Raw genomic sequence first — 23,809 nt, 5'->3', positions numbered from 1 at the left:
GAATTATATATTTGAGATTAAAAAAATAATATTAAAAAGAGCATATTTTTTGCAATTTCGATTTATATATCTCTTCACAGTTCACACTCCCGGTTTTAGGAAACAATTTTTTTAGTTTTATTATTGGCATTAATGGAATTGCTAGATAAAAGTGATATTAAACGTGATCTTTTAGTCATGGGACATCTTAAGATTGAAATAAAACCATTATGTCCTTTTCAACATTTTGTCTTGAGGTCAAAGATAAACTTAAAAGGATATGCATGCCACGAGTCTTTTCTTGGATATGGTATCGAGACTTTATACCAATTAAAACCCCTTTAGCACATCTCAATTAGATTCAAATTCTTATGCATAGATTTCAAGTACAAATATATATATTTTTTGAACAATTTGATGGCGTATTTGCAAGTCAAGTTACGATGTTTTGAAACCTTGGAGGAGTAGAAGATTCACACTTAGATTTGTGTTCTGACAACTTTGGATTTACTGCCTTATTATAGAATAGAATATGTAAGAGTTCCAGACAGCTAATAATATTTGATAAGTTACCGCAGAAATCATTTACTATAATATTGGAACTTATAGCTTCAGTTTTATTTTATACATATATGTGTGTGTATTTCATCTATTCTTAGAAAAATACAGTAATGAATTATATAATAATAAAATAGATAATATATATATATATAAACGCATTAAATTCGGAGTTGGGTATTATTAAAAATGTGTAGCTGGACTAACATTTAATAGTGGCTCACCAATGACTGCACTTTCCCATGCTGGAGTGCGCAATGGATAGATATGTAAGATGACAAAGCCATTAATTTCCATGCATGTGGTAAATTGGCTTGGGACCTCCGCACGTGAACACATACGTACACCTTCAATCATCACAAAAAATAAAAAAATTTAATTGGTTACACTGAACTATCCAGGAATTAAATTAAATATTATAAAACTCAGGAAAATTTAATTTTAGGGTGAAAAGATCATTCTAATACATATTTTGAGGAACCACCCTATCCACATTAATAACGTATTATTTTTTTTCATAAAAAAATATTCAGATGTCTGAATTTTATTTTTTCAGGAAAAGTTGTCTACTCTAGCTAGCTTAACATTATCTCAATTCTCAATAATAATTATATCTAATATGAAACACAATAATAGTCATCAACTTCTTTATTGTAACATTAACCTTTTAAGTTCTAAAGTCTTATCCAGTAAAATTAACAAATTGCATCTTTATTAATGAATCCACACTGATTTGCAAATTATTGCGTTAATTTAAAGATTTATTCTATAGTCAATACATAAAAAAAAATAAAAAAAATAAAAAACGAAACAAATAGTACCGTGCGATATTTAAAGCCATTGTTAAGAGTCAGCTACTGAGTAGTACGTCTCTCTCATCGAGTTGCTGAATATAACTGCTTCCATCTCCTCTTCGTTCATCGATCAATGGGGAGCGACGCCGTTTTACGGACATCGATGGTTTGGTTGGCCGCGGCGGCGGCGATAACAGGACTTTACACACTGTCGTGGAAGAAAATGGGGATTACATACTTGTTCGGGATGCTTGCCATCTGCGGCGTCGTGTTGCCTGATTGGGATAATTTTGATCGCGGTGTCTCCCGGTGGTGCTCCGTCGTCACCGCTGATGGAACGGCCCGGCCAACACCAGTAGTAACCACCACAAGGTGATTGATTATTAATTACTCGATTTTTTAGGTTCTGATCAATAATTTACTTGATAAAAATTTGAAGTAGGTGGTGAATATTACAATCTCAACTAAGATTACATATTATGGCAGTGGAAAACTTACCAAAAATTCCATGAAACATTATGTTTGAAATTTATTTAAAAAATAAAAGAGTAGAAATCGATTTGATAAAGCTACGTCACATCTTTTTTATATATATTTTATGAATAAATTAAGACTTTGGATTTTATATATACACGTGAATAATTTTACTGATATTATGTTATTCTCGTTTGCGTTTTCTAATTAGTAACGTCGTTATATATTAACAAACACTGCACGAGATTATAGAGTCCTGTTAAATAAAAGTAACGTAACTATTTAATGACGAGCAAAAGTTAAGTCTCGTCTCTCTTTCACAATTTCTCCTCTAAAAATTCCAATGGAAAAATAGATAATAGACCAGACAGCTCAAATTTTCCACCTCTTTAATTTTACGTGCAGGTTTACGATGCACCCAATCAAACTCATACTTTACAGTGCAGTTTATGGTTTCGCGTTTTATAAGTGGTGGAGTTTCATAACTAGCTAGGGAACTTGGCGCTATTTTTTTATAGCAATTCTCATTCTGCATGAAGTTGAATGTAATTATACATTTCAATCCAGTTGGGGAACACATAATAATTCAATCGTAATGGCTCATCTTTCTTCATGGTTTAGCCATTTCACAGTCAGGGCTGATTTAATTTGTTTAGTTACGAGTTATTATGCCTTTACGGCTTAACCCATTGCCATTTTTCGGGGAAAGAAAAACATTTTTTTAAATAAAAATCAACAATAAAATGTAAATCCTTCTTTAACTTCTGGGGTAATTAATTAGCTAATCCGATTAATTAGTCCCGATGCCCCCACGGCCACTACCACGTATTTACCAGTTCTATGTTGAAGAATATTGTTGCACCACAACTAGTTTCTTATGCAATCATGATATCATCGTAGAAAATACCTGTGCAAGTTGCAAAGGGACTGAATTAAATTATGTTCACTCTTGTCCGCGGACAATGAAACAAAACAATATTTGCAATCTCTAAAAATAAGTTATTATTGATTTTACCTTCTCAGATTTGTTAAGTTATACACGCGCGTACACTCTAATTCCACTTTTAATCTTGTATATGATGATTGCCGAACAACATATATTTTCGGATCCTGTGGCTGTCTAGATGTCTACACTATAGGAAAATTGCTATCAGCACCATATGTTTGCTTAGGCAATGGTTTTGACTTTTGAATATAAGGCCTGAGGGAGTTCCTACTTCCTAACTTTCGGCTGTGACTGAAGAGGGCTTCTTCCCTTTGACAGTGCCTCGCCCCCTCAGCACTAAATTTAATTTATGAATTGAAATAATTCTAAAACACAAAAAGGAGCATGATAAAAAGGCAATGCTATCCTGCGGGGGTGATGTGTAATCTCATGATTGGTCAAAATTAGTGGGTCCCACGTGAGGCCCACTGATTTTAACCAATCAAGAGCCGCCACGTCACCCGTAGGGCACTACCCTGCGGGTAGCATCTACTCAACCGCTACATGGCATGTCACTCACCACTCACGTGCACCATGTGTGATTCCAGAGTTGACATGCCAAATTCATAGCCCAGTTGATTTGTAGGCTGGTCTAGCATTAAAAATAAGGCACATCATCATATCATCATATAATGAGGAATGATACATTTTCCCCCAATTTTCTGTTATCCCTGTTCAGCTGCTCTCCTCCATAACTTATGTTGTGTGTCTAACAACTCATCTTCCTTTCATTAAGGGATCATTTGCCTTCTTTAGGATGCCGCACAACTCTAAGAATTGACTAATGATCGGGGTATAAATTAGGTCAATCAAATTCATCGATCGAGCCAAACCACCATAAGTTCATTTCACAATGCCACCGGTTCGATAATCGATAACGCCTTTGTTAGGGATTTTGTAAATGAATTTGCGTTTGTTTCCAGTGGTTTTCACCTATCGTGCTCATAGTGCTCTTCCACGCTTTCATTTATATCACATTCCATAGGAGCAAATTTACAGTGTACTTCAGAAAAACCCATCACAGTGGCTTAAAAAAGCACACCCGTTAAGGACCCAATTCTCTCGTAGAATATGATCTAAGAACTTTAATCGCCACTTCATAAATCCTATCGAGTGATCCTAATGTAAAGTGCTTTTTGTCGATTGGTTTTCTGAAGCGGGAAGAAATGTTGAAGAGTCATAATTATCAATTATCATATTTATCTTAATATCTACGTGATGCAGAAAATAAGCATAACATTCAAAAAGATTGAGTGCCATTAGTGACAGTCGACAAAAGATCCATCTTAATTTTGAATTTAACCCAAACTTATGAGAGCACGTTCAATGGCTTCCTCGCCCATTTGATTTCTGGTCGTTAGATCCTCGCTCCATTGAACATGCCCTTGGTGTTAGCACCTGATCCTATAGAAGCAAAACACTAGTAGCTCCTAATTGCTCATAGGTGAAGGAACTACAAATCCCCAACTAATGCAACAGTAAGAGTCCATCTACACCACCAATTCCGCAAATTCATCATAGTAGATGTAAAAAATGGAAATGAAACAGAGTAAGGAACACTATGCATAAGCCCATTTCTTTCTGCATAAATCAATCAAACGGAACAAGCACTAAAAACGAGAGTAAAAAATCATGAAGAACTCAATGATTCAACTAAAGTTGTCACCAAAATAAAATCAACAGATCTACTATTCACATTGGTGATTTTTTTAAAACAAAGCCTTCATTAAAAAAAAAATTTCCTCCGCAAGCACTATCGAAGCACCTGCACCGAATCATTTTAGATTTACCAGTTATTTCTGAGCCTGAAAGGGGAAAAACTGCACAGTTCCATTCAACAGAGACATATGAACTAGTTTTAAGAGAGTCTAGTGCAGCAAATTCACAAGCTAACAATATAATTAGTAAATGATTAACCAAATCGAGAATACGTACCTTACAGTCAGATAAAACTGAAGGTCATCAGCAAAAGGAGTGTCCACAGAAAGATCAACAGCAACTCTGTTTCAATGCAAAGCTTCAATTTCTTGTTCTTTGATCTCTCCATCATCAACTCCATCTTCAGCTTCTCGACTGTCTCTTCATTCTGAAAATCCATGGTTACTAAAGCAATTTACAATCCGATTCGTTGTGAATCAAACTCCTAACGTTCAATTGCGAGACAGGGGTTGAACCTGGAGTTGGGGAGGATTCGTGGATGAATGATGGTGGTCGGTTTTCAGAGAAGAAAGGAGAATCGCAGCTTTAGCACACTGAATTGCAATGTGAGATTTGCGTTTCTGATCTTCCTTGGCGTCTCCCGTGTTCTTCATTGATACTCCTCTCCTGCGCAACCTCTCGTCATATACTCATGTTTTGGATTTTATATAAATATATATCATTCATGTATAGCTTTATGAGCTTGAATTTTCCCTCCAAACGGCCATTCAGAAAATTATTTTACAAGGTAATCTTCAATTCATTACTTCGTTTTGTTATAACATTAATTTCAACTAGTTGCACGCAATGCGTGTTAAATAAAATTTTTATAATAAAATTATATTTCAATCAAAATTTTTAATTAAAATGATTGTATTATATATTAAATAAAAAAATTGAGATAAAAGAAAAAAAATAGTTAAATTAAATCATAATGGTGGGAAAAAAATTAAAATAGCTGAGAGAACAATTTTTTTTTAATTTTTTAATTGTTAATTTATTGGCACATACCAAGATACCATAAAACTTTCTTACTTAATATATAGATATAGATATAACATAATTTTTACATCAAATACAAATTAATTTTCAACCCATCAATTTTAAACTCTACACGAATATTTTCAGAATATTGATCATTATTTTATTTAAAACAACTAATTTATTACACAACGTATTTGTAAACACAATGATTTATATTTATTTTTATTAATATTTTATTAACAAAGAATAATTAAGTGATGTATTATCTATAAACAATTATTTTTAGAAAAACTAAATAATCATATTATTGGAAATTAAAATCAAAATATCCTATAATTAATAATTACAACAAATAGATTATAATTTAAAGATGTAAAAAAAAAATTCAAAACGAAAACACTAAACAGATTCTAATAAAAAAAGTTGAGGAAAAAATTTTAATTTTTTACGATTTTGCTACAGTGTTGAGCACTACTCCAACATAGCACTGAAAATAGCGGTTGGTTCGAGAAGAAAATCAGACACTATCTTAGCTTCCAACGCTAAGACAATGTCTGATTGAAGATGCTCTAAACTGTATTTTTCGAGTTCTCATGAATTACTTTTCAATGAAGTTATGAGTTGAAGCAACGCTAAAATAGTATCTGATTGAAGATGCATGCTCTAAACTGCATTTTTCGAGACCTCATGAATTACTTTTCAATGAAGTTATGAGTTGACATGAGATAGACTTGCTCTTTTAAATAATACATATTTCAATGTGGAATATTTGGTGTGGTCCTTTTGTAAAATATTGATCCAATGACCATAAATTGATCACACATATTTTTTTCAAGTGATATAACATATTGGAATAGGTGAAAAACCAAATGTTTGCACATTCATAACCACTGGATCAATCTATTACGTCAACTGCAAATTACAATCAAAGTTATAATACATGTATCATGCATTATAACATATATACATTCTCTCTGTCTTAGTAATTATATACATCATGATTTTTTGCGATTATCTCAAATATAAAATTTTAGTACTAATTTTTTTTCACATGTATATAACTATTGGACAATTAAATATTTATTGATTTAATTTAATATGAATAAAATTTGGTTGTAAAAAGTTTCTAAAACAAGCTTCTTAATTATCTGGACGGATATAATAAATATTTCATAACTCACTTCAAAGCACAAGTCTAAGCACCCGACGTGCCAGGCCACTAGCCAAATTATTTACGCTTCCAATTATTTTTAAGTTTTTTTAAAAAATAAATGCTCCAAATTTGTCGCAGATCATTAGAGTAGCTAGCAATACCGATTAGTGTCCCACAACAATATTATTGTATTAGTTCCGCCAATTCTACAATATTCTAATATTAATATTATAATTATACTAGTTTTGTATGTCCACAATAATATATGCATGTTTCTATATTTGATTGATTCTATTTTTCGGTTCTACTAATATTTGATTGCATTTTTTTTGGTGGTACTGGTACTAATACATATGCATTAACGAAGTATTAAAAAAATTGCGACTATTTTTAAATAAAATAAATAAAGATAAAATAAAAATTTTGTTTGTAAATTTGTTTTTCAATGATTTTCTTGATATGTGTGAAAAACAAATAAACAAGTTTTGAATATTTTAGACAGTGGACGGATGAATAAATATATAAAACAACACACGTTGTGTCATTATTTAATAAAAATCTATGAAGAAAGAGATGATTCAGATACCATACCAATTTGAAAGGGAAGGAAATCATGTCCTGTTTCTTTTCTTCTTTTTTTTAATTAACTTGTTAATTTTTAATATTATAATATAAAGTTGGAACTATAAATAGAGTCCATCAGGCATTAAATTCAAGACCCTCTTCAACTGTTTACAAGCACTCCCATTTAATGATATAATAATGATGGAGTCTTCTCTCTCACCCAGAATTCGTCACGCTACTCCAAAAATTCAACACCCTCCATTTATTATTTATTAATTTTTAGTATAGTTTTATTAAATATCTTCCTATTACTCACTCATTTTTTAATGAAACATATATATACACCATATATCATTGTGAGGGTGATTGTTATGGATGAATATATATATATATATATATTATTAATATAAATACAAATATATTATATAATTATATATATATTTTTTATATTATATAATTATATATGGATGAATATATATATTATTAATATAAATACAAATATATTATATAATTAGTTTATAAAGAACTATATAATAGGAGATCGATCGAACACAATGACATCGGAGGATATATCTGTATAGCCGAAAATAAAAGCTAGTGTGTTGGGGTGTTGTTGTATACATATAAATAGGGATGGATGGGTGAGTTGAATCGACCTCAAGAAAGCAGCTTATTTATGAAACCAAAACCCCAACCACCCTAGAGCTAATTTATTATTGCTATATAGTGCCAAATTTAATGCAATCAAAATCAGGTGTGCTAACTGGTGTTTGGATAAGTACACACTCCATTTTTTATTCGCCAAATTAATTAAGGAACGTTGGTTTAATCAGCAATTAGCATTATATTGATGTGCTTTAGACTACAAGTTCACTTCCTTTCTAATTATAATTTATTAATTAAAATTCCAAAAGGGTTATATGCATGCATACATGCATGATTCGGGTTAGAACAAAACTAGCTTTCAATTTTGATGTTAACATAAAATCATGCTCCAAAAGTGAACATATATAGGTAAGAACCAAAAAAATGAGTAAACGAAATGAAATCCCAAAAAAAATTATATATCCCAATTAAATTAAAAACTACATAAAAAAAAAAAAACATATAGAGATGGCCCCTTTCACTTTCACATTAAAATATGTTGTCCTCTCAAATTAATCTCACTTTCACATTAAAAGCCATTGTCCTTGCAAATATTATAACTTTCAACTGCTTTCTATCCCTCCTCTTTATATATCATCGCCCAAAGATTTCCACCATTCTTGGGACGAAAAATTCATTGAAAATAAAAAGGAAAATGCTCTCTTTTCATACATCGAAACGAATTTTGTCCGCCGAGGAAACATTATCGAAGAAGAGAAAGAGGGATCACGAAGAGAAGACCATAGACAGAACCGAAACCATGAAATCTTTTCTCGAAGCCGCCGACCTACAAACCCACACTCCTTTGCCTTTGGAGTGGCAACGTTGTCTCGATGTCAAGGTTTATAAATTTTTATTACAAACTCTCGATCGTTTCTGATTTCATTTGTGAAAAAATAAATTAGTTTTGCAACTTTTCATTCATTAATGGTTAATAAGCTAAGTGTGACATCTTAATGCATGCAGTCGGGACAAGTATACTTCCTCAACACAAGGACTCAACAGAGGGCATTAACCGATCCAAGAACAAGCGCAGGGCCATCCCCTAATCCGACCCCGATGAGTTTAGATCTCGAGCTTAATCTACCGAGTTGCCAATATTCACCAAATAATTATGATCACTTCGAAAGCAACTCAAATAAGCACGATATTGGCCAGGCCAAATTACCAAGCCATGATAAGGCTATGATTTGCAGCACAAGAGACTCAAACATTCGGCGTTTGATTAATCGTTCGCCTTCGTGGTTGAGTTTCGAAGTTGACGAACAAGAAATGGTGACTGCGGTGTGCAACAAGTGTTACATGCTGGTGATGATGTGCAAGTCTTCACCTTCATGTCCAAATTGCAAGTATATGCACCCCATAGATCATACCCGTGAATCGAGCCGCAGCAGTAGTGGGTAGGATATTTATATAGTTGATCTTTAATATTAATTAAGAAACAATTGTTGTTTTGTTGCTTCCCGAATCCGATCATATATATATGTGGCAGAAAAAATATTTGTACATTATTCTCTTTATAAACTGGAATATTGAAGGTAAAATTAAAAAATAATAATAATAATAATAATTAAGGAATTGGGCTCTCATCATATAGATTGAAGCTAATTTGAAAAAAAAAAAAATTTATCCACTTTCAGTACTGTTCACTTTTATATATGGCTACCCCCTCGTGTATCCTAATTCCTAGATCATAAAATGGGTACAATAACACAATGAAATTTTAATGTATGACGAATAATTATTTTGAAAGCATTTATGTTATTTAATTTATATTATAAAAATCATCTAGATATCACCGAAATTAATAGATAAATAAAATTAATTCAGTTAAAATAGATATTTATGTGAAAAAATCTAGCTAATTTTCCGCCTTGAATATTAATAAATTAGTAGAAACATAAAAACGTTACATTACAATATGACAAACATAGATATGATTGAACTAAAAAATGTTAAAAATCATAATATGTATCTTGTGAGACAATCTCAGGAGTTTTATCCGTGAGACAGACTGACCAATCATGTTCATATTTATAATAAAAAACAAGATTTTTGAAATATAAAATAATACTTTTTCAAAAATGACCCAAGTAAAAAAATAGGTCTCACAAAATTAATCTTTGAGACACGTACATCACATAGGTTTTTGTAATCATTAAATGGAACATTAAAAGAAAGTTAAGCATAAAACAAAATAAATGGAACATTAAATGGAAGTTATGCATAAATAAATTTAAAATCTCACTATCTTCTTTAGAATCGAATAAAAAATTAAAGGAACAAGAGCTAATACACACACACGCACAGAGTCGTAGATTTCAAGCTCGTGGCAAGTGCTAGACTCCATAAAATTCCATTAGTCTGAGAGGGAAAAAGTGACCTACAATGGTGATAATAGAGTACTTAATTGTGACAATGCTACAAAATCGTACAGAGGCAAACAGACGATGTAAGGTTGAATTTCGTGTCCAACAACCTCATCGCAGATAAATGCACATCTCATCAATGTTTACAGCCTATAAGACAGCAATACGACCTAGGATCATGTGTGACCACAAAATTATGATGATGACCAGACTGACGCTAATAAAAATCAAAATTCAAACAAACCAGAAGACAGAACCTCAACAGTTTGGGTTTTGATATCGACGAATGATCCGTGCAATTGGGAGATTTAGGACCACCCAACACCATATTCTAATCAAGGGATAATTCTTCTCATAGTAAGCCGTTTCCATTTGTCGATACCAAGTCTGAGAGATCGGCCTCAAAGAACGCAGAGTGAAGGGCACGGACACATTGTTCTGATTCGCTATCGTTCACTATCAACGATATATTGACTTTTGAGGCACCTTGAGAGATCATTTGAACATTTACTCCATTAGTTCGAAGGACATGGAAAGCCTGCCACAACATGAAGTACAAACAACATGAGCGACTGGAGTCATACTTACCAAAGGATTGAAGAACTAAAACATGATGAAAACAGATGCAAAGAAGTTGAATCCCACGTTATTCTATGATTTGGACCTGGTTCCAGGTTCAATGATGATTCAGGGATCATTCTAAGAGTCAGCTCAACCATTCAAATTGAGATGATCCTGGGAATGAATTGACCTTCATTGAACCGGGAATTGGGATCATTGGCTAGGTCCCACATCCAATCCATTTCTTTAAATTCCTCACTCCCAATATAACCACTTACAATCCATTCTTAGAGCCAAGAAAAAAGACCAAGCAGTGCCCGTGTGTTTCTCAAGAAATGTACAATCATAACTTGGAGATATAGCCATGCCGAATCATGACATGAAGTGAAGTAGCAAAATAATTTTCAGATTCTACCTATTTCAATGAAATTAACTTAACAAGTGACGAACTCTTATCTATCAGCCAAAAATTAATTATTTTGCGTTATAAAAAAAGTTGATGTACTGTTTCTATAGAAGAACCGAAGGTAAAAATTCAAGACTTTCAAATGCATAAGCATGAGTAAAATCTTCAGTCCAAGTGCGCTAAAGAAAAAAGTACAAAGGAACACCGACATTGGATGTTGCTTGATCACCTAACATATGTTTTTTTTATTTAACATGGTAATATCTTTAGTTCCTCGTTTCATTTCATACCAATTTCTTCTGACTATGATAATTGAAAGACAATATCCTCTAACAGTGTTAACTAAAACATTAACCAAAGATAATATTTTTGCCCAAATCTGCATCAAATATAATAAGATATTGAAATCTGGAGAAGCAAGCTGCAGATAGACAGAACCTTTTCTAAAATCAGCGAGGATCTCTGAACATTTCCAATGAGAGAGATGATGGATCTGTGCTGAAGAAGATTCACAACTGCGATATTTTCTAGTTCTTCCACAACACGATCTAATTCCTACTTATGAAGAGAGAAGTGAGGTGAAAAACATAGAACAGAGAATAGAAGGCATGTCTAAATCATATCAAAACACAAGCACGTGGTCAGAGCCAGAAATTCATGTAAATCTGCAAAGGAGTGAAAGAAATAGATGGCTTAAAACAGGACTCATTTGCTGATCATGAATTCTCTTATACAGCCAATTTTGTAAATGCCAAACAACAAAACGAGGCCAGTATCATACGCTTGCCTGCTGGATCAGTTCTCTGCTCCAAAGCTTAGATGGGTCCAACGTCAGGGAAATACTGACCTCACTGGTGGCAACAACATCCACTGATATGCCTAAATCCTCAAAGATTGAGAAGACCTGAATAAAGGCATTGCAAAAAGAATTGCATTAGAATAAGACATCCATCAAGGTCAATAGTTAAGAGGGATGATGGATAATCTGCATGGCTTCACCTTAGCAAGAAATCCAACTTGACCAAGCATTCGAGTGCTCACTATATCCAACATTGTGACATTCCTTTTCAAGACGATGCTAGTTAGTACTGCCTGGAGATGCAAACAACCAAGTATAAGTATCCAACAGTTCTATTCTGTGATTCTAATCACATTAATGCACCTACCTCGCTCATGTCTCTCGCCCGAGTAATCAGTGTTCCTGGAGCTTTTGGATTGTAAGAGTTCTTCACTCGCACAGGAATGTCCCCTTCCCTAGCAGGTCTCATGGATTGTGGATGGAGGACCTTTCAATCAAAAAATATTTAACACGTGGATTTTGTAAGCTCTAGATACAAGTTTGGAAAAAAAGAGGAATTGCCTATTTGGCGACCACTGGTTGCCGTCAATATCTAAGTGCATCAGCCAACAGTAGGGAAAATCAACATTGTTATTCACAAAATACTGAAGCTACAGGCATAATGAGACATAATATGTGAAATTTGTCAATAATCACCACATTAAGTATCCATGCAAGTTTCCAGACAAAGTAATTAAGATTTTCCACAAGAATTACTGAAAATTTTTCAAACCATCAGTTTTCCCATGAAAATTGGCAAAAGAATCTACATTAATCTAGAAGAGGCCGCAGAATATCCAAATTCATTCGCTTATAATTTTGGAGTTATCAAAACTTTCAGTCACTAAAATTGTATGATACCTGAGCTCCAAAATAAGCAAGTTCAGCTGCCTCATCAAAAGTAAGATATGACACTGGCTCTGCATGGGGGTATATGTTGGGATCACAGGTCAAAACACCATCCACATCTTTCCATACCTATTAATGATAGAACAGCTAGATTATTTTAAACCTTGAAACCTCAAACCACCATACATCTGAATGGATTTAACCAACCTGAATTTCCCTCAGCCCCAATGCTTTACCAATAGTTGTGGCAGTCAAATCACTACCGCCCCTCCCCAATGTGGTCACTGCACAGCTTCTCCAACCCTACAACCAGAGAAGGCCACCGTATCTTCAAACTCAAATGAAATTACGCAAAAAATGCAGTCATGCAATGAAGAATATCTGCATTAACAGGGCAACCTTCCCGAGGAAGCCAGTCACAATAGGAATTGCAGGATCACTAATCCAATCTCCATGCAATCTCTTTGCTACAGCTGGATAAGTTGCTTCTAAAATATCCGCATTTGTGAAATCATCTGTAGTTATAAAACCTATGTCGAAGGCATCATACTGCAAAGCAATCAAAATGTTTCACATATTCAATAATTCATGATGCTGATGGTTTCCATTGATAATCATTGGAAGGACAAGAAAAAAGAAAATAACAAAAATGCTTTTGCCAAGAGAGTATGTTGTATCATCTTGTGATAAGGTGACTGAATGATGTACAAGATAAAGGAAAACGACGACCTACACATCGTAGCATACCCGTTCCTCCAAAAATGGTAGCTAGCTGCTGACATATGCCAGCATCTGAAACAAGTATATCATCTCAAAAACTTCACCATGCTTTACAACGGAGAGGTGGGTGGGCTTTGACAAATGTTGAATAATATGCCTTACATTAGATGAATCAAGACAAGTATCAAAGGGCCAATAAACCCTTCGACACTAAAGGGGATAACTTTTAATCACAATTTGTTGGCTAGAGAAAAATATTTGAAAGCAAATTATTATGAAACATATTCTAAAACCACTAGCAAAAACCTAATTCTTCGTAAGAAAGAAACACATACTTGCCGCGCTTTGACGGCAATTCTATTCAAATATGCTGCAAAAATCCTAGTGGACATGCACTCCCCAAAAGATACTAAATAGTCCCTTGTTCTTGGAGTCATCTCTTTAATCATAGCAATTCCATTCAGAAGTTGTTCCAACTCAAAAAGATGCTCTGCAGAATGTTATCCATGAGATAAAAGAATCATAAGTGAGGGATTGAATAGATGACCACCACAGGTTATAGACAAAAGACCATATACCAAACTGCTAAAGCTGATCAAAACTTAACCAATGATGTTATTTTCCAAGATTTCACCAAACAGCAAAAAACAAACTAAACGTTATACACAAAAGAATAATTTTGCTGAAATTAATCTTGAAGGGATATAAGTCAAATTGTAGATGTACATGCAGTAGAAATGAATTCTTATGCAATCAACTAGGCTAAATAAAGACCAATGGTTCGAAACACGGTCTTTTTATACAATGGTGGGGCAATGTTAGTTCTCATGCATTCCATTAGTAATAGAAGGATAACTCACTGGCAATTACAGATCTTTCTACTCCAAGCTCATCTGCAGTCCTGATTATAGCAAGACCGTCATTGAGGTGAAAGCCGCAAAAGAAAATCAGAATGAAACATAGAAATATTACGAATAGTTACCGCAAATGCAAATCTTTTATGAAGGTCAATTCTTGAAGATCAGATATTTTTGTGACACCGCAACTGACAGCTTTTTCTCCAGCCTGATAGTAGAAGCATCAATTAAAATCCAGTCTAAAATCTACTCAGAAGACTTCTCATAACACAGAGATACGCAAAGATTAAAACATGTCTGAAGACAGCGGAGATAAGTAGTTATGTGCCTACCAGTAAAAGATTGTTGGTTGTTTTCCCCATCGCAGAAAGAACAATAACAGGCCTCTCTTCTGGAAAACTGAGTATAAGGTCAGCTACTTCCCGCATTCTATCAGCAGAGGCAACAGATGAACCGCCAAACTTCATCACACATGTCAACTCCTTCTTAATTTCTTCAGAATCTTGGTTTTCAGTATCATTCTTATTGATCAAATCGACATTCCCAGCCTCCCGAGTGAACTGAAGGGCAAAAGTTCCGCGAGACCCTTTTGGCAGTACATATTGACCAGGAACACAAGAGATGCTGGATACACCAAAATGAAGAGGAAGCTGGCGGTGCTCGAAAAATGACTCTCTCTTTGAGAAAGTCATACATGGAGTTTTGACTCCGCATAACCGCAATGTTGTTGCCATGCTTAATGATTCGATAAAGAAGGCGGTGTGAGTCTGAAAAGGAATTTAATGGAGAAAGAATAAATTTCAAATAGAGAGCTGACTTGTGGAAAACACTTCTCTGAGTCCTGTAAAGGTACAATCAGAGAGCAAGCATGTAACCTGCGAATACCATAGCAACATATGACATTAGTATTTGGTAAATGTCTCATATAACCCACAGACCACTGTGCAACTAGTTCAATCACTTCATTTTTCACATCGTCATGGGATAATTATCAACAATAATTTTTAAGAATGAAGAAGAAAAGGTATGAAATTTGGGACAGCAAGCATAGAATAAGAAAAAAAAAAGCAAAACTGAAGGTTTTCAACATTTATGTACCCAAAGAGAAAGCTTTTGAGTTTAAAAGGGACAGAATGAAGCTCCTTCCTCGAAAGAAAGGAAGAACCAGTGGCAGTTTTTATCAGAATCTAAAAAGATATTGCCAATATCGAATGTGATCCAACAAGGAGAGTAAATGTGAGTGAGTGAAACTGTTCAAATGATTAAACAAAGTATTTACATCACAAGGCATCTACAAATCCAACAGAAATACTTCCAATAGCAGTATAAGTACAACAATTAGCTTATAAAAAAATCACAATGTCAAACGCGATAATAAATAAATAGGGAAAAAAATTTCACCAAGTAGGAACAAGTCAATCACAGTCTCAAACCACCCGGTAGATTCGATACCACAGAAGGCAAACTCATATAAAAAATCATCAATATCTAATTAAGGTTCAAAGCCAGAAAACCTTACGTAGGCACCATGCATACACCTCGTAGAAATGACCATATAAGCTAGTGGGAGATTTTAGATGGCATGCATTGTTGAAGTGAATCGTGTACCGGAAGTTCTATTCAAAAGATACGTCAAAATGACTAATCGTCCCACTGGAACAAAGACTTGTCACCAAATTATACCCTTAAATGAATAGTAGTCTCCAGCGAAAAAAACACTTTTTTTAAAAAAAAAAAAATTGGCAGCTCTCTTGATCAAGAGTTCAAAAGTACTTGAAACGTATCTAACTTTTCTTTTTATAAGTAAAACAATTAACATTTTCTCCACAAATTTTTCCTTACAAATTGGAGTTCGAGATTTGAGAACAAGCATAAAAGAAAAACCACCTGCAGCAACTTTTCATAATGAATACAACCAAAATGCAGGTTAAATCAATAATGCTTTAGGACCCCACTATCTGAGATAATAAAGTTGAGCAATCAATTCAGAGTAAAACAACGCGAAATGCATAAACAATTCCTTAAATGCATCGAAATCAAAATTTAGCGCAAACTAAGCGGGGAAATATTCAATGGAGGAAAGCATATGCATACCTGACAAGAAAGAAATCCCGCCGCTGGATGGAGTCGTAGTTTTGGCTCAGAAGAAGATTCTACGACAATACCACATCGGCAAGGATTCAATTAGAATTCACAAACACCCAAGTCGACCGCCCCAAAATGGAAGCTGCCCAATTGGTGAAAAAGAAAACCTAGAAGCGAGCCCAGTTGAAATAACGGTTGGTGAAGACTCAGAAGATGGAGTTCAATTTCGCATTTGGGACCGTGTATTCAAACCCCGGCACCGGAGTTTTATTATAAAAAAATTTTATATTTGTGTGGCGGACGGTACATAACATTGCGTTTGTTGTACAATATAAAACTTTTTTTTATATTAATATTAATTTGTTGGCGGACGGGTTGACCCGACTTAACCCAAATTGATGGCATTGCGTTTGTTGTACAATATAACAATATTATATATAATATATTTTTATTAATTAATTTGTTTCCCACTAAGATCTCTTAATAAAAGAAGATGAAGAAAAAGATAAAGAATACTTTGTATTTTTTTTATTGATTGTTTTAGTAAAAATAATGTATATTTTATCTAAATAGTGTGATTTGCAAACTATTATCGTATTTCGGGATTTATCCAATGCTCATTGTAACCAAAACGTAAGAACCGCAAATACTTGCATAATAATAATAATAATAAAGATAAATTTGTACAACTATTCAAATAATCTAAAACGATAATTATGTGATCATTTTATATTATAATAATAATAATACTCTCTTACTATTATATTAAAAATGTGGGTCTCAATCTCATGTTAATTTTTTGGTAAGTTGGTATGACCTTTTCTAATTTTCAAATAATTCCTTACTATTTTACAGAAAAAAACAATGGAAAAATAGATAACGGTAAAATTTACATTTCAAAAAATAACTTCCCACATCCATTTTCTTTGTGTGTGCATTTATTTTTTCTCACTCTCATAATCTCATTATTTAGCATTGTATTTCTCTTTCTTATGTAAAACAAAAAGAGAAAACAAAACTAACTTGAATTTTTGAAACACTATATTAAATATGTTTAAATTAAGCACAAACACATTAATTATTTTTATTTTTTTGAGTTGGGAAAACGGATTGTTTTAGTTATAATTGATTATCAAACTTGTGACCTCGTCTCATACTTGGAACTTTGATGTCAGATGAGTTATAAGTCATCGACTATATTAATTAATTTTAATAGTATATGAGTAATAATAATAATAATAATAATAATAATAATAAAATAAATAAATGAATAAACTGTTACAATATTATGGATGTCAAAGATTTGGGTGATCGAACAAATCTTCAAGAGATGGTAAAGAATCAAGATAATATCAATTCCTTGTAATTGCATAGTTACCATACTCGAGAATTTTTTGTACCTATAAAAAAATGGCCACTTATGTAATACTTTTGATATATTGAATTTACTTGTTTTCTTTGCATATTCTTTGATTAGTTTATCCTTTATTTTATAACACGTTATCAGCACGATTTTGCTAATGTTTTTCAATTTCATGGTTTTCATATAATTATCTCTCCGGCACATCTTACTCACGTCACCCACCACCGCCAACCTTGAGTGTCTCGTATTGAATTTGATGTATAATAATTTTTTAGATTATCATTTTCTTTATTCACGTCTGACGCCACCCACAATCACCAACTTTCAAATTCTTAAGTTACTTCTTGAATGTTATCCGTATGCTAATTAATTCATTTATGGCTTACACTATCATGTATAATTCTTTTGTCATATTCTTGACTCATGGCATGATTACATGAACTTGAGTATATGCACCATCCATATTTTGTTCCCTTTTAATCTACTATTATTTCATAAAACATCAGTTTACATGTATATATTATAATTATGTTTAGAGATTTTTATTGATGAATATTATATGATTCTAAATTTTATTTTTTTTAGATTTCATCATGTCGAATATCTCAAAGCTTGAATTTGCCGCTCTTGATATCTCCGGCAAGAATTATCTCTCTTGGATACTAGATGCTAAAATACATCTAGATGCTATGGGTATTGAAAATACAATCAAAGATGAAAATAATGAATCACCGCAAAACCGTTCGAAGGCTATGATATTCCTTCGTCACCATCTTCATGATGGTTTGAAAATTGAGTATTTGACGATAAAAGATCATCTTGATCTGTGAAATAATTTGAAAGAGAGATATAGCCATCAAAAGACGGTGATTCTCCCAAAAGCACGTTATGATTGGATGCATTTGCGCTTACAAGATTTTAAGTCTGTAAGTGAATATAATTCTGCATTATTTCGCATCAGTTCACAATTGAAATTGTGTGGAGAAAAAATAACTGATGATGATTTTTTGAAAAAAAACATATTCCACGTTTCATGCCTCTAATGTTCTCCTGCAACAGCAGTATAGAGAGAAAGGCTTCAAAAAATATTCTGAATTGATTTCATGTTTACTTGTGGCTGAGCAAAATAATGAATTATTGATAAAAAATCATGAAATCCATCCCACTGGAGCCAACCCATTCCCTGAAGTGAATGTGGCGATGCATGATGAAAAAAGAAAACAAAATAAGACCGAATTTGGTCGTGGTAGTGGTCATGGTCATGGACGTGGCCGTGACCGTGGACGTGGACGTGGACGTGGTCGTGAGCGCCGTCGAGGACGCTTTCATCCGTATAATCGTGGGCATGAAGAGCCACGTGACTATAGTCATAGCAATCAAAAGAATACAAATTATCAAAAATGGGGTAATGGCCAAGCAAAGAAAGTTGAAATTGGTCAAAATAATATGCCAAAGAAATCAGAAAATGAGTGCTATAGATGTGGAATAAAAGGGCATTGGTATCAAAATTGTCGTACGCCCAAACACCTTGTTGATCTCTACCAAGCATCAAAAGAAAAGGCAAGAGATATAGAGACTAATTTTATTTATCAAGGTGAAGATTTAAGCCAAGTCCCATCCTTCTCAGCACCTTTCGATGTCTCTGATTTCTTTGAAGACCCAGATGGGAGAATTGATCATTTGATTGAAGATGGCAGCGTGCAGAATTATTAAATATTTTATCTATCGTTTAGTTATATGTTTTGATTTATTTAATGTTTTTGAGTTATTTTTATTTAAGACAATATTAAGTTGGTTTAATTGTTTTTATTATGAATAAAAGTTATTTATTTCATATTGTCTTTATTATGAATTTTTTTATTCTTATTAATTCTATTATTTTGAATAGAATATGGACTTTGGACATGAAGTCAATGATGGAGATTTATGTCTTGTTGATAGTGCGACAACGCATTTTATATTTAAGAAGGATAAATATTTCTCATATTTGCAAATAAAAAAAAGTAATGTCAACACAATTTGTGGTAGTACAAACATTATTGAAGGCTCCGGAAGAGCAAATATTATATTACATGGAGGAACAAATTTTATTATCAATAATGCATTATTATCTCCTAAGTCTCAAAGGAATTTATTGAGCTTTCAAGATATCCGACGGAATAGATATCATATTGAGACTGTAAGCCAGGAAGGAAAAGAATATCTTTTTATTACGAAAAAAATGTCGGGAAAGAAATACATTGTTGAAAAATTATCGACATTTACTTCTGGCTTATACTACACAAAAATAAATGTAGTAGAGATAAATGCCACAGTTGACCAGAAAGTCATTGATATGAATACGTTTATGACTTGGCATAACCGTTTGGGACATCCTGGTTCTACAATGATGCGAAAAATTATAGAGAATTCATATGGGGATCAATTAAAGAACAAGAAGGTTCTAAATTTTAAAGAATTCTCATGTGATGCATGTTCTCAAGGCAAATTAATTATTAGGCCTTCACCGACTAAAGTTGGTATTGAATCACCTACATTTTTGGAAAGAATACAAGGTGATATTTGTGGACCAATTCACCCATCATGTGGACCATTTAGATATTTTATGGTTTTGATTGATGCATCAACAAGATGGTCACATGTATGTTTACTATCATCTCGCAACTTAGCGTTTGCTAGATTATTGGCTCAAATAATTCGATTAAGAGCACAATTCCCAGAATATCCCATTAAGAGGATTCGTCTTGATAATGCCGGTGAATTCACATCCCAAACTTTTAATGACTATTGCATGTCAATTGGGATAATTTTTGAACATTCTGTTGCTCATGTTCATACACAAAATGGTCTCGCTGAGTCATTGATTAAACGTCTCCAATTAATAGCTAGACCATTAATGATGAGAACGAAACTCCCCACGTTAGTTTGGGGACATGCTATTTTGCATGCAGCAACACTTATACGCATCAGACCTACTAGTTATCATGAATTCTCCCCTTTACAATTAGTTTTTGGCCAAGAGCCTAATATTTCCCATATAAGAATTTTTGGATGTGCGGTGTATGTTCCAATTAGTCCATCACAACGCACTAAAATGGGTCCTCAAAGGAGATTGGGAATATATGTGGGATATGATTCTCCATCAATTATCAAATATTTAGAGCCCACGACGGGAGATATTTTCACGGCACGATTTGTCGATTGTCATTTTGATGAAACAAAATTTCCAACATTAGGGGGAGAAAATATGAGATCACCAAGTGAATTAACTTGGAATGCATCACTACATCAATTTGATCATCGGACAAGTGAATGTGAACTTGAAGTTCAAAGAATAGTTCACTTGCAAAATATTGCAAATAAATTACCTGATGCATTTAGTGATGTGAAAAGGGTGACTAAGTCATACTTACCGGCTGCTAATGCTCCAGCACATATTGATGTTCCCAAAGAAATATCAAATGATGAGTCAATTGCTCGACTCAAGCGTGGTAGACCAATTGGATCCAAAGACAAAAATCCACGAAAAAAAAAGGAGCAAATAATATGAATCAACATATTGAGATATCTGATTCATTGATTAATAACTCTGAAAAAGTTGATCATCAAATCCCCAATGAAGTTCAAGTACTTGACAATGAAGAGATCTCGATAAATTATGTCAAAACGGGGAAACGATTAAATCGAGCAGAAATTATTGTCGACAATAAGTTTGCATATGCCATGACATTTGATGTTGTTAATGAAGATGATGATCTAGATCCTAAATCTATTACTGAATGTCGTAATAGACATGATTGGCCAAATTGGAAAATGGCAATACAAGAAGAGTTAAACTCACTAGCAAAACGTGAGGTTTTGGGACCTGTTGTCCAAACACCAAAAGGGGTAATTCCCGTGGATTGTAAATGGGTTTTTGTACAAAACGAAATGAGAAAAATGAAGTGACTAGATACAAAGCTCGATTAGTAGCACAAGGTTTTTCTCAAAGACCCGGTATTGATTATGAAGAGACGTACTCTCCTGTGATGGATGCAATTACATTCCGATATCTTCTTGGCATGGCCGCACAAGAAAAACTTGAAATGCGTCTTATGGACGTTGTTACTGCATATTTGTACGGAAAACTTGATAATGATATCTACATGAAAATTCCTGAAGGATTTAAGATATCAGAAGCATTTGCTTCAAATTTTGCAAACGTTTGCTCCATTAAACTACAAAGATCCTTGTATGGACTAAAACAATCTGGGCGCATGTGGTACAAGAGACTTAGCGACTATTTGTTGAAAGAAGGCTACAAAAATGATCCAATTTGTCCATGTGTTTTTATTCAAAAGAATGGATCAAAGTTTGTCATTATTGATGTATATGTTGATGATTTAAATATCATTGGAAGTCCCGAAGAACTTGAAAAGACAATTGATGTCTTGAAAAGGGAATTTGAGATGAAAGACTTAGGCAAAACAAAATTTTGTCTTGGTTTACAAATTGAACATCTGGCAGATGGAATTTTAGTCCATCAATCCACATATACAGAAAAAGTGTTGAAGCGATTTTATATGGATAAAGCCCATCCATTGAGTTCGCCCATGGTTGTTCGATCCCTTGATGTGGAAAAAGATATTTTTCGACCTCGTGATGAGCAAGAAGAACTACTTGGTCCACAAGTACCATATCTTAGTGCAATTGGTGCATTGATGTATATTGCTAATAGTACTAGACCGGACATATCATTTGCTGTAAATTTGTTGGCAAGATATAGTTCTTCTCCTACACGAAGGCATTGAAATGGAGTTAAACATTTATTTAGATATCTTCAGGGCACTCATGATTTGGGTTTATTTTACTCTAATGCTTGTAATTTGCAATTGATTGGTTATGCAGATGCTGGGTATCTATCTGATCCACATAAAGGAAAATCACAAACTGGGTACTTATTTACTTATGGTGGAACAGCTATATCTTGGAGATCTACGAAGTAAACCATGGTCGCTACCTCATCAAATCATGCAGAAATACTTGCAATCCATGAAGCCAGTCGAGAATGTGTTTGGTTAAGATCGATGATTCATCATATTAAAGAGGAATGCGGCTTGTCTTCTACTAAAAACTTGGCTACAATACTCTACGAAGACAATGCGGCTTGTATTGCTCAACTGAAAGATGGATACATCAAAGGTGATAAGACAAAACATATATCCCCCAAGTTCTTTTTCACCCATGATTTGCAAAAGAAAGGTGATATTGAAGTTCAACAAATTCGCTCAAGTGATAACCTTGCCGATCTTTTCACAAAATCATTGCCCACATCAACTTTTGAGAAATTGGTGTGCAAAATCGGAATGCGGCGACTTAGAGATTTCAAGTGATGTTCGCAACAGGGAGAGTTAATCCAAACTGCACTCTTTTTTTCTAGTCCATGATTTTTACCAAGTGGTTTTTCATGACAAGGTTTTTAACGAGGCAGTTTAGCAATAATGAGGGATGTTGTACTCTTTTTCCTTCACTAGATTTTTATCCCATTGGGTTTTTTCTAGTAAGGTTTTAACGAGGCACATCCGCCGAATGACATCCAAGGGGGAGTGTTACAATATTATGGATGTCAAAGATTTGGGTGATCGAACAAATCTTCAAGAGATGGTAAAGAATCAAGATAATATCAATTCCTTGTAATTGCATGGTTACCATACTCGAAAATTTCTTGTACCTATAAATAGGTCACTTATGTAATATTTTTGATATATTGAATTTACTTGTTTTCTTTACATATTTTTTGGTTAGTTTATCCTTTATTTTATAACATAAACGATGAATAAAAATATACAAAAAAAAAATATATATATACAGCAAGGTACCGTAAAAAAAAAAAAAATTTACAGTAAGGGCAAAAGTGACCAAACAGCGAACTGAAATTATCTACACGA

At 33.5% G+C, this 23,809-nt stretch overlaps 3 protein-coding genes and 1 long non-coding RNA gene across 6 annotated transcripts; 2 read left to right on the top strand and 2 right to left on the bottom strand.

Annotated features, from left to right (window-relative positions):
- The first annotated feature begins 1,372 nt into the window (after nucleotides 1-1,372).
- LOC140885006 (signal peptidase complex-like protein DTM1) lies at nucleotides 1,373-2,418 on the top strand. The gene is made up of 2 exons (XM_073291921.1): nucleotides 1,373-1,703; nucleotides 2,211-2,418. The coding sequence occupies exons 1-2, from the start codon at nucleotides 1,465-1,467 to the stop codon at nucleotides 2,296-2,298; spliced, it is 327 nt and encodes a 108-aa protein (XP_073148022.1). The 5' UTR covers nucleotides 1,373-1,464; the 3' UTR covers nucleotides 2,299-2,418.
- A 1,695-nt stretch (nucleotides 2,419-4,113) lies between these two features.
- Nucleotides 4,114-5,124, bottom strand: LOC140881379 (uncharacterized). Of its 2 annotated transcripts, none has more exons than XR_012149929.1 (3): nucleotides 4,965-5,124; nucleotides 4,726-4,876; nucleotides 4,114-4,194 (listed from the first exon to the last, which is right to left on the bottom strand). It is a non-coding gene; the product is annotated as an uncharacterized lncRNA (long non-coding RNA). The 2 variants fall into 2 exon arrangements; XR_012149930.1 differs by lacking the exon at nucleotides 4,114-4,194 and adding an exon at nucleotides 4,367-4,555.
- A 3,365-nt stretch (nucleotides 5,125-8,489) lies between these two features.
- Nucleotides 8,490-9,238, top strand: LOC140878311 (uncharacterized). Its single transcript, XM_073281913.1, has 2 exons — nucleotides 8,490-8,675; nucleotides 8,801-9,238. Exons 1-2 carry the CDS (start codon nucleotides 8,490-8,492, stop codon nucleotides 9,236-9,238), a joined length of 624 nt encoding a protein of 207 aa, XP_073138014.1.
- Nucleotides 9,239-10,174: 936 nt separating this feature from the next.
- LOC140881378 (aspartokinase 2, chloroplastic-like) lies at nucleotides 10,175-16,812 on the bottom strand. 2 transcript variants are annotated; one of them, XM_073286639.1, is made up of 13 exons: nucleotides 16,529-16,812; nucleotides 14,767-15,309; nucleotides 14,560-14,642; nucleotides 14,438-14,478; nucleotides 13,913-14,067; nucleotides 13,257-13,406; nucleotides 13,065-13,160; nucleotides 12,870-12,986; nucleotides 12,337-12,456; nucleotides 12,170-12,262; nucleotides 11,952-12,074; nucleotides 11,609-11,725; nucleotides 10,175-10,741 (listed from the first exon to the last, which is right to left on the bottom strand). In XM_073286639.1, the coding sequence occupies exons 2-13, from the start codon at nucleotides 15,166-15,168 to the stop codon at nucleotides 10,556-10,558; spliced, it is 1,683 nt and encodes a 560-aa protein (XP_073142740.1). In that variant the 5' UTR covers nucleotides 15,169-15,309; nucleotides 16,529-16,812; the 3' UTR covers nucleotides 10,175-10,555. The 2 variants fall into 2 exon arrangements, with proteins under 2 accessions (XP_073142740.1, XP_073142741.1); XM_073286640.1 differs by having other exon boundaries at nucleotides 11,958-12,074.
- Between the last annotated feature and the right edge of the window lie 6,997 nt (nucleotides 16,813-23,809).

The sequence above is a fragment of the Henckelia pumila genome, chromosome 2, assembly GCF_033568475.1.
Source record: "Henckelia pumila isolate YLH828 chromosome 2, ASM3356847v2, whole genome shotgun sequence".
Taxonomy (NCBI): Eukaryota; Viridiplantae; Streptophyta; class Magnoliopsida; order Lamiales; family Gesneriaceae; genus Henckelia; species Henckelia pumila.
This window is presented reverse-complemented; position numbering and strand designations above follow the sequence as displayed.

Excerpts from the sequence above, each read along its gene's own strand:
- LOC140885006 (XM_073291921.1), top strand. The coding sequence starts at position 1,465 with ATGGGGAGCGACGCCGTTTTACGGACATCGATGGTTTGGTTGGCCGCG. Across the intron at positions 1,704-2,210 it reads CCAGTAGTAACCACCACAAG|GTTTACGATGCACCCAATCA; the intron begins GTGATTGATTAT and ends TTTTACGTGCAG.
- LOC140878311 (XM_073281913.1), top strand. The coding sequence starts at position 8,490 with ATGCTCTCTTTTCATACATCGAAACGAATTTTGTCCGCCGAGGAAACA. Across the intron at positions 8,676-8,800 it reads AACGTTGTCTCGATGTCAAG|TCGGGACAAGTATACTTCCT; the intron begins GTTTATAAATTT and ends TAATGCATGCAG.
- LOC140881378 (XM_073286639.1), bottom strand. The coding sequence starts at position 15,168 with ATGGCAACAACATTGCGGTTATGCGGAGTCAAAACTCCATGTATGACT. Across the intron at positions 13,407-13,912 it reads TTGCCGTCAAAGCGCGGCAA|TATGATGCCTTCGACATAGG; the intron begins GTATGTGTTTCT and ends ATTGCTTTGCAG. Across the intron at positions 12,075-12,169 it reads AAGTTGGATTTCTTGCTAAG|GTCTTCTCAATCTTTGAGGA; the intron begins GTGAAGCCATGC and ends GCCTTTATTCAG.